Source organism: Antechinus flavipes, chromosome 1, assembly GCF_016432865.1.
Source record: "Antechinus flavipes isolate AdamAnt ecotype Samford, QLD, Australia chromosome 1, AdamAnt_v2, whole genome shotgun sequence".
NCBI lineage: Eukaryota > Metazoa > Chordata > Mammalia > Dasyuromorphia > Dasyuridae > Antechinus > Antechinus flavipes.
Window position 1 is genome coordinate 343,438,210 of NC_067398.1, and position 18,981 is coordinate 343,457,190.

Consider the following 18,981-nt stretch of genomic DNA (forward strand, 5'->3'; position numbering starts at 1 on the left):
GAAGGATGAGGTTGTGAATGACGCTTTCCGGACCTCTAAGAGAAAAGACAACAGAGTAGGCGGGAAAAGTGTCCCTTTCTATCCCTACCTGCGGGGTTGCCCCGAGATCCTAGGTTTGAGGGCTTCCTCTTTTTCCTATCCTTTTCTGCCCAGCAGAACCCTAACCTCCCCCCAAACTGCCTCCTCCTCCAGCCCAGGATAACGCTTCTAAGCCTCCCCTATTTGGTTTGGATCAGTAGGCTTCTCCAGAGCCTCTGGGCGGGACTGAAAGAGTTGGGGAGGGGAGCCCCGGGGAGAAATGCCCAAGCAAAGCTTTGGGTCCTGCAAATGGCTGCGCGGGTCGGGTGTGTGTGTGTAGAAAGAGGGGGGGGGTGCGGGGGGAGCGGGGTGGCCCTGGGCGGCTCCCTTTTGCTTTGACCCAACCCACACTCCCAAGAAAGCAGACACTGTTGGCTTGATCACTCCCCTTTCAGGGAGGGAAAATGAGGAGGGGGGAGGAGGGAAAGTAGGGGCTAGAAAGGTAACTGGCCCCTCTCGATGCAAAAAAGTCATTCTTTGCTGCTCGCACCAGCTTCTTGATCACCCCAGGGCTATGTCCCTCAGTCTCATTCTGCCTAGCCACATGCACGGACTTTATTACTTAAGCTAAGTGCAAAACTTAGTAGTTTTGCCTTTTCTTTCTTTTTTCTTTTTTCTTTCCCTTTCACTCTTCCCAACAACTGAATCATGCCATGGGTCCCGAGGAACTGGGTCGGAAACATTTTCCTTGTAGTCCAGTTCCTTGACTTTCAGGCGCTGTGCAATGACAGACAGCCTCAGCCAGGCGCGTTTTCCTTTCCGGACAAGAGGCAAGGTTAGTGACTTTTCTCCTTCTTCTCTGCAAACAATGGTGCTTAGAAATACGAAAGCTGGGAAGCTTGTACTTTTTTCCCCCTTCCAGGCGATTCCCTGCTCCCTCACCTCCCCAGCCCCAATCCAATCTAACGGCACACACACAAGAGATACACATAAAAAATGAGGGAGGAGAAGGGGGAAACGCCGTCCCCAGAGGTGGAAGGCACTTATTTCGGGGTAAGGGTGGAAGAGAGGTTATAATCAAGGTTGTTTCAGAGTTGTCCCAGTGAGAGATCATTAATACCCATCCAAGGCTGGAAGGGAAACAGTTAACATCCCGACTCCACGCATACCCGTGATAAAGTAATCCTTGAGAAATCGATGGAATGGGAACCTGGCCCTCTATTTAATTATCGCTCCTTTGAATGCAGCACTATTTCAAAATCCAAATTCTTCAGATCCCGAATATGTAAAATCATCAGATTTCTTGGAGAATCCTGCCAACGGGCAGCTCTCAGCTACATTTTTTGTTGTTGCAAACTCCATATCAGCGTAGTCCAAATATAATCCCACCCCTGCTGAGCAAGCTTGGCTGTGTTTTGCTTTCCTGGAAAGAATTGGTCTCGTATGTGTGTGCGAGTGTGCTTAAAAGTACACACACACCCTGCTCCTCTCCCCTCCTTTTGGAGAAATTCCTTGATCCAGCTCTCCCATTTTTGCCTTCCTCCCCATCACAGCTGGTCCCTTTCAGAAACTTTTTGCCCTAGGTGATATGCCCTGTCAGTCCGACGTATTAGGTGTGGACAAAATGTGTAAAGGGTCATTTATCAGTTGATGTGGAGCTCTTCCTTCTGCATTTCCCTGTGCTTGTAACTTGCCTCAGAAGTCCAGAGGGTGTTGTTGCTTTGCTTAGTGATGAGTAAAAGGTCATACAGAAGGAACTTCATCTCTGCTGAAGTATTCTCTCCAACTTCCAGATGTCCTCCGATTCTGGAGGCACCCGGGGTAGGGCACTTTGATGAAGTGCTGGCTCGTCTGTCTTCATTTAGAATTTCCGGAAAGATTGCCCTGGCCTACCTCGGAAAGTTCAAACACAGCTGGAGGACTCATCTGCTTTGGTTTTAAGAGGGATTAGCCGCAAAACTCCATAATTCACTAGGAATCGGCATGCCCTGTTGCAGGAACAGAGATGTGGGTCAAGGAGTCACTAGCCTTAAAAATGGTCCAGATATCCATCTCCTACCCTAGGTTTAAAATAGCAGTATTAGCTATTCTTTGAACAGTTTTTGTACTGCAGCATCATAAAGAAATTCAGAAAGTGTTTCCCATGACATTTGCATATAATTTGCTTCAAAGAAACATCCCTCTCCTGTTAGATTCCAGCTCTATCTCACATCCATTTTCCTAATCTTAAAACAATGTCTAAACAGGTATAGTTACTGCCAATAATAGTACTACTGACTACTTTTATGTAAACTGGATATGATACTTCTTCTTATTCTCTCTGTAAAGTGGGACTAAAAATAATAAATGGTTCTCCAGTCTTCCTTGAAGCAAGGCAGAGAGAATTCAATTTTGGAAAATATTTTTGAACTGTTTTGATCCTGTTGGAGAAAGAAAAGGTGACTACTTTGTACTCATTTGTGCCATTAATTTCACACACAGGTTTTTAAAAATCAATTTAATGAATTAATTGCATTTTATTTTTAGTGAAAAAGTAGAGTTTCCAAGCCTCAGGCATATGTAGATGGATTAAATCTAATACCATTAGCACAATTCTATCATTCTCTTTTTAATTGTGCAGTAGTTGTATAGGGATGTGACTGTGAAGTAGAAGTTTGTTTTTCCTTTTAACATCCAACTCCTTTTTGACTCTCCCCTCCCTACTGGAGATATTGATATAGTCAACTTTATTTATTCTCAGAGCACTGCTCTCTGTTTTATATTACAAAAACTAGCAAATCTAGGAGATTAGATACATAGAATTTCCCCTTCCTCCACAATTAATATATATTTATTTCAAGAGTGGCCTTCTGCAGATTAAATAGTCTCTATTTCTGTAACTTGATTTTGGGACTTTTTGGGGGGATGGGGAGGAGAGTGGAATGCAGAAAAATTTTTATATCTCATCACAGAAAATACAAAAATGACATAAAGGATTCATAATAATCCATTAATAATCAATTACAATTTTCTTCCTTCTTCAGCAAATACTCCTGTCTTTTAGGGCCCTATGTAGTATACCAGATTTATTGCCTCATGCTGTGGTTTGTATTTCCATCATAAAGAAAACAAACTTGGAGTTAATAGGAGTGATTGTAATCTTACTTTTGATCTGGTAGGTCCCACTTTTAACTCAGAGACCTACTTAGACCTTTTAGCACTTATTGTTCTGAGAAGTTGTACTCCTCTTGGAAGGGAAACTACCAGAGGAGGGGGGGGGCAGTAAACTAGAATATCAGTTTCCTTTTCATCAGTCTTGCTCTGGCCAAATAAGATGCAATAATGGAGAGACACAGAGGATGATTTTCTGATGTTCAGAAATCTGGATTTCAGGTTTTCTTCTTCTTCTTCTTTTTTTAAAATAACTTTTTATTGATAGAACCCATGCCAGGGTAATTTTTTATAACATTATCCCTTGTACTCTCTTCTGTTCCAATTTTTCCCTTCCCTCCCTCCACCCCCTCCCCCAGATGGCAAGCAGTCCTAAATATGTTAAATATGTCACAGTATATCCTAGATACAATATGTGTGTGCAGAACCGAACAGTTCTCTTGTTGCACAGGGAGAATTGGATTCAGAAGGTAAAAATAACTCAGGAAGAAAAACAAAAATGCAAATAGTTCACATTCATTTCCCAGTGTTCTTTCTTTGGGTGTAGCTGCTTCTGTTCAGGTTTTCTTCTGTCTCTATTAGTTAAGTTCTACCCAAGTTCTTCTTCCTTTCTTTTGAAGTCTAAATACTTGTAGTTGAGGTTGCTAGAGAAAAGGAACTCTTCCATTTCTCAATTGCAGAATGAGCTTCAGAACTCTTAGACTTGGGGTTGTTAAATAATTAAGATTCTGGTGCTGCTTAGGAACTCTTCTCTAGAACGGGGATTGTGGATTGCCACTGCTTGGCCACATGGTCCCGTTTTTATAAGATTGTGTAAATTGAGAATATGAGCAAAGACAATATATCTCTTTAAGGGTAGGTCCTGGCACTTAAGAATCCATGAATTATATACGTGCCTGCTGCTCTGAATGCCCCCATCTCCTGAGTTCAGGTATTGTTATGTCTGGGGCTAATGTAGGGGGTGCAGTGGTTGCTCAATTCTTGGTAGATTTTTCCAATATGCAGTGACTCCCCACCCTTGGGGACCAGAATTTAATCCCATGTTTCTGGTCTCTGATCATTGCTGAAACAAGAAAAAATAAGGACAAAATGTATTTTTGCCTTTTTTTTTTTGCCTCAAGGAAATGACTTCAGTGGTGGCTATTTCAGTCCACATGGGAGAGGAGGGAGATGAGGGAGATGCTCTGGAAGACCATGTAGGAAAAGTGTTTTTTGTGCCTCCTTAAGGCACAGATTAGTGGTTACCTAGTCTATCTACTTATAAGTAGCATCAATTATGGTGAAGTTGCTCGTTAGTATGAACTAAAGATATGACAAACTAATGTGTTGTGGGAAAACTGTTAGATGAAAAGTCAGGAGATGTAGGTTCTAGCCCAGGTTCTGCCAATAAATTGTTGAGCAATCTTGGACAAGTCACAGAATCATAGGAGTTTTGCTTTAGAAGGGACCTCTATTACAAAATATATTATGAGTGGTAATTCATCCTCTGCTTGAAATTCACTATTTCCTGAGGTACCCCATTCCAATTTCGTACGGAAGATTTTTTTTCTTCCCTAATGATGACACTAAATTTGTTTCCTGGCAACTTCCATCTGTTACTCCTAGTTCTGTTGTCTGGGGACCAATAGAACAAATCCCATTGCATTTCCACATGACAGTCCTTGAAATATTTCAACACAGTTAAGAAAGACTCTTCTATTCTTCTACTGAGTTTTTTATTCCCTACTTTTTCTAGCTCATTCTCAAGTAGTACAGACAAGCTCCTTCACCATTCTGATTTCCCGTCTCTGAATATTCTCCAGCTTATCAATGTAATCATTAGGAATATAGATTTACAGATGTAAGAGACTTTAGAATTTATCTACTTGGCCCCTCTCATTTTATAAACTGAAATCTAGAGTAGTTAACAGACTTGCCCAGTATCACAGAGGCATAGGAGGAAAAGCTGGAATTTGAATCCAGAGCCTCCGACTCCACATACAGGAATCTTGCCATATTTCCTCTTAAACTGGTCATTTAGACTTTGAGTTCTTTGCTTCCTTGTGTGTAAATAAAGTATAGGATTTGGAGTAGGTCATTTATGCCTCCCTACCAGTTCTAGATTTTTATTATATGAAATGGGTCAAAATCTAATGTAGATCAACAAACATTCACTAAATACTGATGCCTGCAGTTCTGAGGCATATGGGGATGTTGGAGAGAAAATTGGCTTCAAGGAAGGAAGAAATACCTAGGTTCAAGTCCTGCCTCTGAGACATATAGGCTGTGTGACCCAGAGCAAGTTATTTGCTTTCTCAGTGCTCTCTTAAGTTGTACAGCTGGTTCTAAATTGCATTGGTGGATGGTGTTTCTTCCTTGGGAGTTCATACTTCTAAGATAAAAAATGTGGGTCATTTCCCCCCAAATTCAATGCTTCCTACCTTAAATGTCTCCAACACACATGACATACAAAATTTAAATAATATATAGTTCTTACATTCACAGAACTTACAGTCTAGTAAGAGAATATAACTTATAAATAGGTAACTCTTATATGTAATAACTTTCATTTCATTCATTATTATGAATGGATAGCGATAATATAGAGTAACTGTCTTCCATTCATTATTCTCTTATGTTCTTCCTTTTATGCAAAGCAGGAGAAAATAATCTCATTTCATACAATTCAGATACCTCATATCATCACCTCCCTTTTTATAAGTGACAATAGCTAAATTCTCCCCCCTTCCAGGCAGTTGGGGGTAAGTGATTTGCTCAGGGTCACACAGCTAGGAAGTATTAAGTGTCTAAGGCAGATTTGAACTCAAGTTCCCATGACTTCAGGGCTGATGCTCTAACCACTTTCACCTAGCTGCCCCCCCAAATAGCTAAATTCTAATGAAGTTAAGCAGTATGCATAAAGTCAGTCTAGTCCAGGCTATGGACAGACAAAGCCTTTTCCTAGGTGTCTTTTTTTCTACATTCTCCTTCTTGGTGACCTCAAAGCTCCCCTGGGTTATAATTGCTATGCAAATGAGTCCTAATTCTAGCATTTCAGTTCTGGTGTCTCTTTTAAACTGTGATTCATCATTTCCAATTGCCCATTAAACTTTTCAATCTGATTGACCCAGGAATCTTACACTAACCACATCCAAATCAGAATATTTATTTTTTCCTCCTACACTCAGCCCACTTCTGAACATTCGTATTTCTATTGAGAACATCACATACATATATAATATATAAAGTATTATATTGCACATATAATATTGTATGTGCATGTGTATACATGCACAATGCACATGCACATTATACATGCATACATATAATATACAGCACATACACATATAATATTATGTATGTATATATGTAATATATAATATATAAAATATAATTATAGCATACTACTGGTATATATACACATAGAATATATATTACATACTATACATATATATTAGTATGATACTATAATTATATAGCATATATATGCTATATAATATGTTATATGTAATAGTCTAATATGTATACATAGTAGATAATACTACACATAGTATATAATAGTATGAATAACATAATATTTTATGTATACTATTATTGTACTAGTAGCATATATATATATAATGTATCTGTATACTGTTGTAATATATGCCAATATATAGTATATAACACATAGTTATGTATATTAGCAATATATTACTTTACATATTATGTATATACTTACATATATATAATGTATATATAGTAAATTCAAACATTTTTGTGTACATGTTGTTTAGCCTCATAGAATGTAATCTTTTTGAAGACAAGGACTATCTCCTTTTGTATTTGCATCTCTCATACCTAGCATAGTGCTTAATAACTAAAATACTTATTGGTTGATTTGTTTGATTAAATCAAATATCTTATTCAAATTGTTACATAGTCAAAATCAGCTTCTGGATAATACCTGGAAATAATTTGATTTCTAATTTAACTTTTAAGCAACAGGTGAGACCAGAGAGTTAGACAGTGAATGACTTTTCATAGACAAAAATCAGTTTTCATTCCATCTTAGATGTCTTTTAAGGGAGTCCCAAGCTAAATATATTTTGATTTAGCAAAGACATTGAGTATTATCCTCTGAGACACTGATTAATATAATAATTTCCTAATCTGTATCTCACCTCCAATCTCTCTTCTCTGATTCATTCTATATGTACCAACCAGATGAAAATTCCATGAATGCTAATGGATCCTCCTGTCTTCCTCATGGCAAATCTGAGAGAATTTGATTTTGAGAAATTATGAACTGCTTTGATAGCATTGCCATCAACTGTGGGGAGATAGAGGGAATTTTCATCATGCCATTTTCTTGGTTTAATGCCTTTAAGAACTCCCTGTTAACTGTGGCATCAAGTACAGGCTGTTTATTCTGGCATTCTATAACCTTGACAATGTATCCTCAACTTAAATTTTATTTCATTTTACCAAACAATTACTCAAAGCCTATCTTTATATTATAGCACTAGATGCCAGATAGGAAGAATTTAGGGTAGTGATACAAGTTACAAATGCAGGATTTAGTAGTGGAAGGAACTTAAAAACCACCTACTCCATCCTGTTGCTCTTTTATGAGAAAAAAGAGAGAAAGTGCTATTTTATCAGATTCCTCTGATTTGAGCTAAACTGGTATATGCCATGGTGGGCTGAGGGCTATACTTAGAACCATTTGAGTTCAAATTCTGCTTTTTAGATTTACTTGGGTAAATTCATTTAGTTTATATAGTCTTCCTTTTCCTCCTTTCTCAACTGGTAATAATAATATCATTACTAACTACAGGTTTGTAAGCTTCCAAAGGGATAGAATATGTCAAAGCTTTGCAAAACTTAAATCACCATATAAATGGAAGTTATTATTAATGTTATTATAGATAAGACAACTGAATTTTTAAGTGATACGCCTAAACCTGGATAGAAAAGAGATAGCAAAGTCAGGATTTGGACACCTGTAATTCCAAATTCTCTAGTATATCCCTGCTACCTTTGAAGCAGGACAAGATTCAGGAAGATCTGAGTTCAAAGGGCCTCAGACACTAGCTGTGTGACTCTGGACAGGTAACTATTTATCTCAGTTTCCTCATTTATAAAATAAGCTGCAGATAGAAATGACAAAACACTCCAGGATCTTTTCAAGAAAATCCCACATGAGGGCATGAAGAGTTGGACATGATTAAAAACACAACTGAATAACAACAACTTTCTGACTTCAGGGTTTTTGCTCTATCCACAGTGGCCACACCTAAGGATCCCTGTTGGTGTCATCATATTGACTTAGTTTTAAAATGTAATGTAATTTATGTTTTATTATATTTTTATTTATTATGAAACATGTTTCCCAATTATATTTGAATTTGGTTCAATCAATATTTGAGAGTGTTGCAACCTCAAGGTGGCTGGATTTGACACCCCTGGTCTAGGGTAATGTGTTTGTGATAGAACCTGGAGAGAGTTCAGATGCAGGACCTAATCTCATCTGAGAAAAGACTGTTTGGTCTCTGAGGTTTTATGCAAATGATAGGCAAACTTTCTGCAAAGCACCACATTCCCGTCTACTCTTCAATGCTTCCCTCAGTTGAATTAGGTTTTTGCTATAGTTCAATGGAAAATAACCTCTATCATGTTATTTAAGAGCCTCTCAAATCTCACCTATATTGAAACTGCTCCAGTCTTCTTTCTTTGAAATCCTGTAGCATTGATTCTTGGTTTCTCCAGGAAGCCTCTTTAGCTTTCCCTAGTCTGTAATGATTGCCACTTTTGATCTCACTTAACACTTTGCTTTAATATACTCTAATACATAGTAATACCATATAAAATTATGTGGGAATGCTGTGCTGTAGTTAGTTTGTGCTTGTGTCAATTTCCCTTCTCTACTACACTGTGAATTCTAAAGATTAAACATCATATCTTTAACTTTTCATCTTCCCTGCTGCCTAATATATAGGAAGTTTTGCATCCCGTATGTTATACCTAGTATTTGCTGAGTGAATCACTGATTTTAACTTAACTCTATATTATCTTTTAAAAATATTCTTAATCATCTTAACTATTAACTCTAGGTATATATCCTGTTGTCCCAGTTAGACTGAATAATTCCTTCAAAGGAGTGTACAAATCTCATCATCTTTTTTTTCCTGCCCTATAGCATAGCCAACTTAGGAAGGATACTTAAAGGAATTCAAAAAATATGAATACTAATAATACTTTATATTTTAATGTGTTTTAAAGCATTTATTTGCATTGTTTCATTTGAACTACTACATCAACAAGCAATCACAATTTCATGAAACTTACATGAAAATTAGGTTTATGACTTTGAGACCATACAAGTGAAACCTAAAGAGTTCATAATCCATATAAAAGTTTGTATTTTTATAACAGAAAGACAAAGGAAGGAGGAAATACCAGAAATCTCCACCTAAAGATCTATAGAATGGGAAGGTGAAAGGTATAGTAAAGATGGGAAAAGGACAAAAACCCTTTCCGAAGGGGAAGAGCAAAGCTAAGGCAAAAGTCTCATTCTTTTCCTTGGGAACTACTAGACTATTAAGATTAAATGGTCTGCTTATCCATAATGGCCTCAGCTGAGCAAGCAGTTTCTCAGTCTTGACAGACTAACTGGTGACTGTCTTGATTCCCAAATACACAGAGGGAATCCAGCTTGGGATGCAAATAACAAACTATGTCAGCTCAGTTGAGGGCTTCAACTTCAATACATTCAGGACCTCCAGCATACTCTAGGTCCAGTGTTCCTGGAAAATATTAACTCAGACAAATTCAGTCTTATAGTCTTTAAAAATAATAAATGAGAGTCAGAGGGATGAAGTTACTTGTCCAAGATCACAAAGATAATGAATGTCCGAATCTCTGTTTTCTTTACTTTAGTTCCAATGTTCCATTTGCCCTTCCCTCCTGATAAAAAGTAAAGGAGAATAAGTTCTAGCTTTGAGGAAATTTAAAGTTTAGGGGAATGTGTTTCACACAGAGAAATAACAACAATATGCAATGAAAAGAGCATTTGAAAGGTCCAAAAGGAATGCTGCATGAGGGTTGGGTGAAGGTCATTATTGATTGGGGGGAAACAAAGGGAAGGTTTGTGGAGAATTTATGTATTAAATGTAATAGGTGTATATATGGAAGGGACATTCTAGTCATAGAGGTTATTTTATGCAAAGACATTGAGACTAGAGAGCCCAGAAAGTGTTAGGGGAACAGAAAATAGTCATGTTTGGATGGAGTTCTTGTCTGGGGAATGCCAGGTAAGTGAGTTAGAGCTTCACATAGCAGCAAAAATACTTACACTAAAGTGTGACATGATCACATCTGGGCCAGAATATCTACCTGGCAGATGGAGTAGGGGAAGAAGACTGGAAACACTGCCAAAAGGCTTTTGAAGTAGGTTAATACAGGGATAGAGAAGGTCTCTTGGGAATAGCGGGGAAAGAGAAAAGGGCATGATTTGTAAAATCTTGGATCTCAGTTATTGCTTCATACCTTCCAGGGAGTGAGGTACAACACTCTTGTACTTCGGCCAAGTCTGTCTTAAGGGGAGGCTCTCAAATGGCCTTGTGGTTTTTTTTTAAATGAAGCCCTCCAGATGAGAACTGTTCTGTTCATGATGATGTTTGCCTGAGGAATGGCAGATCCCAATCCCTTTACTCTGGCACTGCTTATTAATTTTCCTTTTAAAATCCTATTAACTCTGCTCCCTGGTTACTGATGTCAGTAACCCTGCATTTTAACCAGGGACTGAAAGCCAGTTTTGCTTGACATAAGAAGATGATAAAAGTTGGTAGTCTTTACGTGGCAAAAATATCCAATAGGTTGGAAAGGAGCTTAATCTTCTAAAGTGGGAGAGATTGTGAGATTCAAAGCTTTCAATGGAAGTAGTCACAGGTATTCAAGATTTAGCAAAGAAGTTCTCGCCACCAAAGTTGTTGGAATTGTCAAGTGGTCTGGTATCGGGAATGGTTGTGGATCATCCAGAAAATGACATAAAGAAGAGCCATTACCATCTATATTCTAAATTCCATGGGACCTTTCCATCTGACTTGTAGATGAAACCTCTGAAATTATTATCTTCTCCATTAGAATGTGAGCTACTAGAGAAGGACTGCCTTGCTTTTCTTTTTGCATATCTTGTGTTTAGCAGAGGGCTTTTGCACCTAATAAATAATAACTTTTTTGGTTAATTCACTCAGTTTTCCATGCCATGAAAATGTCACAGTAGATATCACAAGGTAGCCTTAAAACCAGGAAGATCTGCTTCAAATTTCTTCTTTGACACATGTAGTCTGTGTTACTCTGAGAAGTTAATTGATCATTCAATGCCTCCAAGCAACTCTGAGTCTGGGGAGTTGAAGTTGATTGAGGAGTCCACATAAGATTTGCCTATACCAATTAAATCCCAGGGCCAGTTCCTATCCCATCTACAGAATCAGTATTAATTTGTATCTCTACCAATTCCAACTAATTTTATTTTGTGTTCTTCCTTTTTTTTCTTCCAGAACACTTTATCAAGACTTTGTCAGAATATCATGTGGTGGGTCCTGTAAAAGTAAATGCAACTGGACATTTTGTATCCCATGCTTTGCATCATCATGCCCCCAGTAGAGGGAATGCTAGGAGAAGAAGAGATCTGGAGCACCAAGATGACCGAGTATATTATAAAATTACTCATGAAGACAAGAACCTGTTTTTTAATCTGACAGTTAATCGAGGATTTCTTTTTAATAACTACATCTTGGAGAGACGATATGGAAACCTCACAGGTGCCAAGATGGAATCCCATTCAGGCTCTTCCTGCCACTTCCAGGGCACAGTACTACAATCAGGAGTTGGAGATGGCACTGCAGCTCTTAGTGCCTGCAAGGGACTGGTAAGGGGGCAGTTAATTCCATCTCCACTTTTCTCTTGTGCCCTCAATCTTTATCTTACATAATTTGTTATATGCTACTTGTTTCTGTGATCATTCACTCAGCAAATGTATTGAGTACCTCATTTTTATGGTCACCAGGATGAGATGGCCACCAGTTCAGGGTCCTCTGAGTTGAAGAGATGATGGCTTTGTGAAAGAGTTTCCTACAGAGAAGCTGTGAGACAGAGTCAAGAAGTGGAGAATATTTTAGCGTGTGGACAAACCAAATAATATGGAATCTAGAACCAGGATTCATAAGAGGGATGCCAAAAACTGGCTTGAGGTCCAAGATAAACTCAGTCACTGGGAAGGAAATCAGAGTGGGTGGAGGAGCCGAGAGCTAGGGTCCAATAATTCTGATTAGAGCAGCCATCTAGTGTGACTTCTCATCTTTTATTTATGAGCTCTCTATTATGGATCAGTAGGTTTCACTTCTTTTGAGTGTGTGTGCGTGTGTAGTTACGAATACTGCTAGACCATTGCCTGGTACAGTGCAAATATGAGGAGATTTTGAAGAAGTAGATATGAGGGCAATTGTGCTCAAATTGTCACATATATATATGTTTTCTTTTTTTTCTTTAAAAATATTCCTTATTCCATGGGGTGGTCCTCTAGGGAGGCAATAGGAGAGGGATACTGGGGAAAATCTTGGTGATTTTAGAACAAGATATCAATAATTTTTATTAAAAGAAAAGTTAGAAATTATAAGAAATGAACAAAACAGTGTGGAATAGAATATAGGATTGGGAGTTAAAAGGCATGGGTTCTAATTTCAACTCTGTCACTGACTGCCAGTGTGAGATTAGGCAAATAATGAAACTTCTCTGTTATTTGTCTGTCTCTAAAATGAGTATAAAAATATTAAGTGAATGCTGGATTGGAATCAGAAGACCTTGGTTCCTGATGACTACTGTGTGAGTGCGTGATGTTGAACAAATCACTTAACTTCTTTGTGCCTCAGTTTCTTCATCCATAAAATGAAGGGATTGGACTGGATGGTCTTTGACATTCATTTTAGCTCTAAATGAACTTCTTTTTCCTTTAGACATTCATGGTCCTCATGACTCACAATGTCAATGAAAATCAGCAATTAGATTTGTTCTTATATTTTCTTATTCTGAAAAATCTGAATTTTCACATTCAGAGTGGACTTGAGTTTGTGTGTATTCTTGTATATATTTATCTTATCTCTGGTCCTGGTCTTTGGCTATCCTACTCAAAGATAGGAGCTTTTTTCTTGCTTCCTATATAGCTCTTCAAGAGTTCTAATAAAATTCCTTACTCTGTTGCTTGATAGATTACCTCTTTGGATTATATAATCTTTGTCTTTTAGGCTGAATTTGCTTTTTATCTTTCATCTCTCCTCTGGTTTCCTTTTGTATCCCAGTTCCTATATGGAAAATCAGTCAATAAACATTTATTAAGCACCTATTATGGACCAGACACACAAAGGCAGCTAGGTGGTACAGAGTGTTGGCTCTGGAGTTTGGAAATGAGTTCAAATTCAGCTTGGGACATTTATTAGCTGTGTCACCTGTTAGCCTCAGTCTCCTCATTTGTAAAATGAACTGGAGAAGAAAATAGAAAACTATTCCAATATATTTTTTTTCTTTTGGAAGCAATAGGGTGAAATGACTTGCTCAGTCATACATATGTTAAGTGTTTTGCATCTGAGGTCAGACCTCAAGTCCTCAGACACGAAGTGTCCGAGTTTGCTGTTGAAGTCAGATCCTCCTGACTCCAGAGCTAGTATTCTATCCACTGCTCCACTGAGCTGCCTCATTCTAGTATCTTTGCTAAGAAAATCTCAAATGGAGTCACAGAGAGTTGGATATAGGGGATGCCAACTGAATAAAAACACATGCCATGTACATAGAGATGTACTAAGCCATGGGTATACAAAAAACAAAACAAAATAATCTCTTCCCTCAAGAAGTTTACGAACTAATGGGGAGAGATAACACACAAAACAAGCTGAAAAGCGGGGGGAGAAATAAAGGGAAGGGAAGAACAAAGAAAGCTTTTACAGGGGCATGATAAAGTCAAGTCCCAAATGGGTATCACCAGATGGGGAATAAAGAAATGATCTTTCTTTCTTTCTTTCTTTCTTTCTTTCTTTCTTTCTTTCTTTCTTTCTTTCTTTCTTTCTTGTCTTTTATTTATTTATTTTTAAAATTTTATTTAATAATAACTTTATATTGACAGAATCCATGCCAGGGTAATTTTTTTTTACAACATTATCCCTTGCACTTGCTTCCGTTCCGATTTTTCCCCTCCTCCCTCCACCCCCTCCCCTAGATGTCAAGCAGTCCTATATATGTTAGATATGTCGCAGTATATCCTAAATACAATATATGTGTGCAGAACCGAACAGTTCTCTTGTTGCACAGGTAGAATTGGATTCAGAAGGTAAAAATAACCCGAGCAGAAAAACAAAAATACAAATAGTTCACATTCGTTTCCCAGTGTTCTTTCTTTGGGTGTAGCTGCTTCTGTCCATCATTTATCAATTGAAACTTAGTTAGGTTTCTTTGTCAAAGAAATCCACTTCCATCAGAATACATCCTCATACAATATCGTTGTTGAAGTGTATAATGGTCTCCTGGTTCTGCTCATTTCACTTAGCATCAGTTCATGTAAGTCTCTCCAAGCCTCTCTGTATTCATCCTGCTGGTCAAGAAATGACCTTTCTTATAATATTTTCATATTTGTTGTTGTTGTTTGCTTGTTTTTTTTTTCTTTCTTGTGTTTTTTCCCTTTGGTCAGATTTTTCTTATGCAGTGGGTTGAATATGGAAATATATTTAGAAGAATTGCACATGTTTAACCTATATCAGATTACTTGCTCTCTTGGGGAGGGAGGAGGAGGAAAGAGAGAGGGAGAATTTGGAACAAAAGGTTTTGCAAAGTTAAATGTTGAAAACTATCTTTGCATGTATTTAGAAAAGTAAATTACTATTTTTTAAAAGAGGAAATGACTTTTCTGAACATCTTAAACTTTAAATAAAGGTTTTGGAGCTTTTTAAATCAGAAGTCAGAGTAATAACAAGGTGTGGTTCTCAAGGCTGATTGGATCTTGTTGGATGATGAGGTTTCCCAGTGATGAAGTTCCTGAGAGCATGATGAAGTCTGGTAAGTCCACAGAAATGTATATAGTTGGGAAATGAGGTTATTTCACACCATGGTACAGATCTAATTGTTTATGTGATATTTGTCAAGTCATTATCACCATTCTCTAACAGTAGTAGCCAGGGCAGCAAATACTGTCTTTAATAGTAGCTGATGTTGCTCTTCTTCTAAGCAGAAAAAAGAAATAGTCACTGTCAGTAAGGTAATTGAAACGTTAAGATAATGCTAAAATGCTGACTTAAGCACTGACAAAAGAATTGAACAGCATATGGTTCCAAACCACCAAAATACACACAAATGTGCCTGTACTCTAGAAGTATACATTGTTAGGCAAAGGTAGACCTTCCTGCAGACATCAGAATGTATCAAGAATAGAACAATGTGAGAATATTCATTAGAAGGATCAACCATCATTGTTGTACAATAGACATCTCTCTGACCAAAGTTTTGCCCCTGTGCCTGTTTGATGGAAACAGAGGGAAAATGACAGTGAGAGAGGGCACCTGTAGAAGAGGAAGAAAGAGAGACTCAGTGCTAGTACAAGACTGCCTGGAATCGGGAAGACTTGGCTCACTGTGACTCTTAGTGGCTCTCTGGACACTGATTTTTTTTTTACTAATCTCTCTAAGACTCACTTGGCTCTTTAGAACGTATACAGGAACATCCCATACTTCATATATGGAATTAGATTCTTGAGTTCTCTCCTCTCTCAAACTTTGGTTTATAAGAAAAATTAAATATTTAGAAATATGTCAGACCTAAAAGGATGTCTAGATAATGCAGTGAATAGAGTTCTAACTCTGGAGTCAAGAGGACTTGAGTTCAAATGCAATCTCAGACATTTAGTAGCTGTGTGATCTGTTCAAATCACCTAACACTCTTTGCTTTAGTTTCCCCATCTATCAAATAAGCTGGAAAAGGAAAGGGCTAAAGTATTACAGTATCTTTGCCTACAAAACCCCAAATGGCCATAAATAATTTACTCAACAACAACAACAGAACTAAAAATTGAACGTAAAAGATGGGATTTCTAGAAAAGTATGCTTGTATATTTCCTGATTATGAACTATGGGCTTGGTGTGATAAGTAATAGAGCAAATGCCAATAAATATGCAAACTCTTGGCTTAGATGGAAGAAATTTTGAAAATCAGAATATTGCCTAATTTTGCCATTAGGAACAATTTATTGGAATCTCTTTTGGAGTTTTCAAGTGGGCAATTAATTAAGGGTTATAAAGAGAGAATATAATTAGAATATAATTATTTTCTTTTGAGATTTGATATCAGCAGCACAGCCCTTTAACACTCATTTTGTACAAACCCTCTAAATTGCAAATGACACTTATTGAGATAATATGTATAAAGCACTTTGCAAATCTGAAAGTGACATATAAATATATATTTTAATATAGATATTTAACATAAATATATTAATGTCTAATAGTGGTGTTGTTAGGTCAAAAATATACATGATTTTATAACTCTTTGGGCATAGATCATATCTTTTGATTATTTATCAATCAGGGAATGGCCTTTTTAAAAAAAATAAATTTGACTCAGTTCCCTAAACATTAGAGAAATGGTCTTCATCAGAGAAAATTGCTTCACGATTCCTTTCATAATTACTATTGCTAACTGTATTTTCCCCATTTGTTCTATTATCTCTTTCCATTTACTCTGTCACTCTCAAAAGTGTCTTGCTTCTGAACAGCCCCTCCCCTAAATGTACATTCTCTTCTATCATCCTCCACCTCCTCTTATCTCCTTTCCCTCCTACTTTCCTGCTGAGTAAGATAGAGTGTGTATGTTATTTCCTCTTTGAGCCAATTTTGCTGCGAATAAGATTTATGATATATAAATATTAATTATTAATATTATTTGTAGGGATTGGGTTCATTAATCTGTATCACCTATCTTACCTCTCCTAGTAGAATGTAAATTCTTGGAAGACAGGCACTGATTTGGTATTTTGTCTTAACTAACATAGCACCTTATAAATAGTATGTGCTTAAGGAATGTTTGCTAAATTGCCATGAACTCTGATCAAGGCATAATGAAAAGAGTATTGGCTTCAGAACCAGAGTCTTAGTTCTGTCACTAACCCAGTCCAAGTCTTTGAACTTCATCACCCTCATCTGTAAGAAGAAAAAATGACTAATAATATAGTGACTAATACTTCATTCAAACAGATAGTGAATGTATGAATGTAACATATGGATAATATGAATAACATTTGTACAAATTTAGTTGATGCTCTTGCTTTGAGATCTTAGGAAATAATGTATGTGATAGTACTTTTTAGCTGGAAAACCTAAAAATTTGAGGTCTTGGTATTGGAGCATTTCTCAGATACATTCTCTCTTCAAACAATTGACATTCGCTTATTGTTAATTATTACTTATATAGGTACTAGTGATACAGAGACAAAAGAATTTACATTTTAGATTCTTCCATTTCTCTGCTTAGGGAATCATAGAATTCTGGGATTGGAACTCAGAAATTATTTAATTCAACTCATATAAAAAATACTACTACAACATGTCTGATGTGTAGTTAACCAGGTTTTATTTGAAGTCCATCACTGGGTAGAATTTGGGAAATGGAGAGAGAACCAGTATCTTTTGAGGCATCCAAGTATGTTGTTTCTTAATAACTCTAATTGTTAGGACATTTTATCTTGTATCAAATCAAATTCTGCCTCTTCTCAAGTATTTCCTAATGCTCTTGATTTTGCCCACTGAGGCCAGAGTTAAAAAGTCTCTGTGTTTCCATCCTACATGTAGTGGAAGATAGTGATTCTATTCCTTCTACCCAAGTCTTATTCTCTATAGGTAAACATCCTAACTCCTTCAATTGATTCTGATATGTAACTTTTTGAGATTATTCACCATTATGTTTACCTTCCTCAGAATGCTTTCTAAATTTTCAAGTTCCTCCCTAAATATATGACCTAGAACTGAGCATAATACTCTGGCTGTGGTCTGACCAGCAAAGATGACAACAGAATTTTTATTTCCCCGTTTCCTTGACATTTTGCCTCTCAGTGAAGTGTAAGACCACATTAGTGTGTTTTGACTTGTATCAAATTTGTACTCTAAAAGCACTAGATATTTCTTAAATGTCTAGCTATTTCTCCCTCATCTTGTGAAGCCGATTTTTTGAACCTGATTAAATTTACATTTAACTCAATTCAATTAAATTTTATTAGATTTGGCCCAAGATTTCAGCCTGCTGAGATCTTTTTTGATCCTGCTTCTGTCATCTAGCATGTTAAGTAGTATCATTTGCAAAAATGTAAGCATGCCCTATTTTGAATGACTAGAAATAGAAAAAATTCTAGACCTCCAAAAACCAATCACAGATTCCCTGAGGCATCTTTGCAAGTTGGCATCAAACCATGAAGAACTAATCTTTGGGTTCATATAAATCAATTCTGAATCCACTTAACTGTTGATGTGAAGTCTGCATTACTCTCTTTTCTATAAGAACAGCATGAACAAATCTGATATTTTGCTGAAATATAGGTAATCTCTATCTGTACCAGACTAGTAGTCTCTCAAAAAAAAGAAAATGGAATGAGTCTAACATTACTTGTTCTTGACAGATTCACTTTCTAGATATTCACTAGACATCCCAGTATACTCTAGAATTTTTCTAGGAATTGAAGCTCATTGCTTTTAGTCTGCCATATTAACGCTGCTTTTTTTTTTTTTAAATGGGACAATATCTGCTTTTTTTTTGTAGTCCTTTAGC

At 37.0% G+C, this 18,981-nt stretch overlaps 1 protein-coding gene across 1 annotated transcript in view; it reads left to right on the top strand.

The window, feature by feature from the left end:
• The first annotated feature begins 362 nt into the window (after window positions 1-362).
• Window positions 363-18,981, top strand: part of ADAMTS12 (ADAM metallopeptidase with thrombospondin type 1 motif 12) — a 482,021-nt gene continuing 463,402 nt past the window's right edge. Inside the window, 2 exon segments of the mRNA XM_051969545.1 lie at window positions 363-853; window positions 11,691-12,061. Coding sequence (XP_051825505.1) covers window positions 727-853; window positions 11,691-12,061 — 498 coding nt within the window. The 5' untranslated portion in view covers window positions 363-726.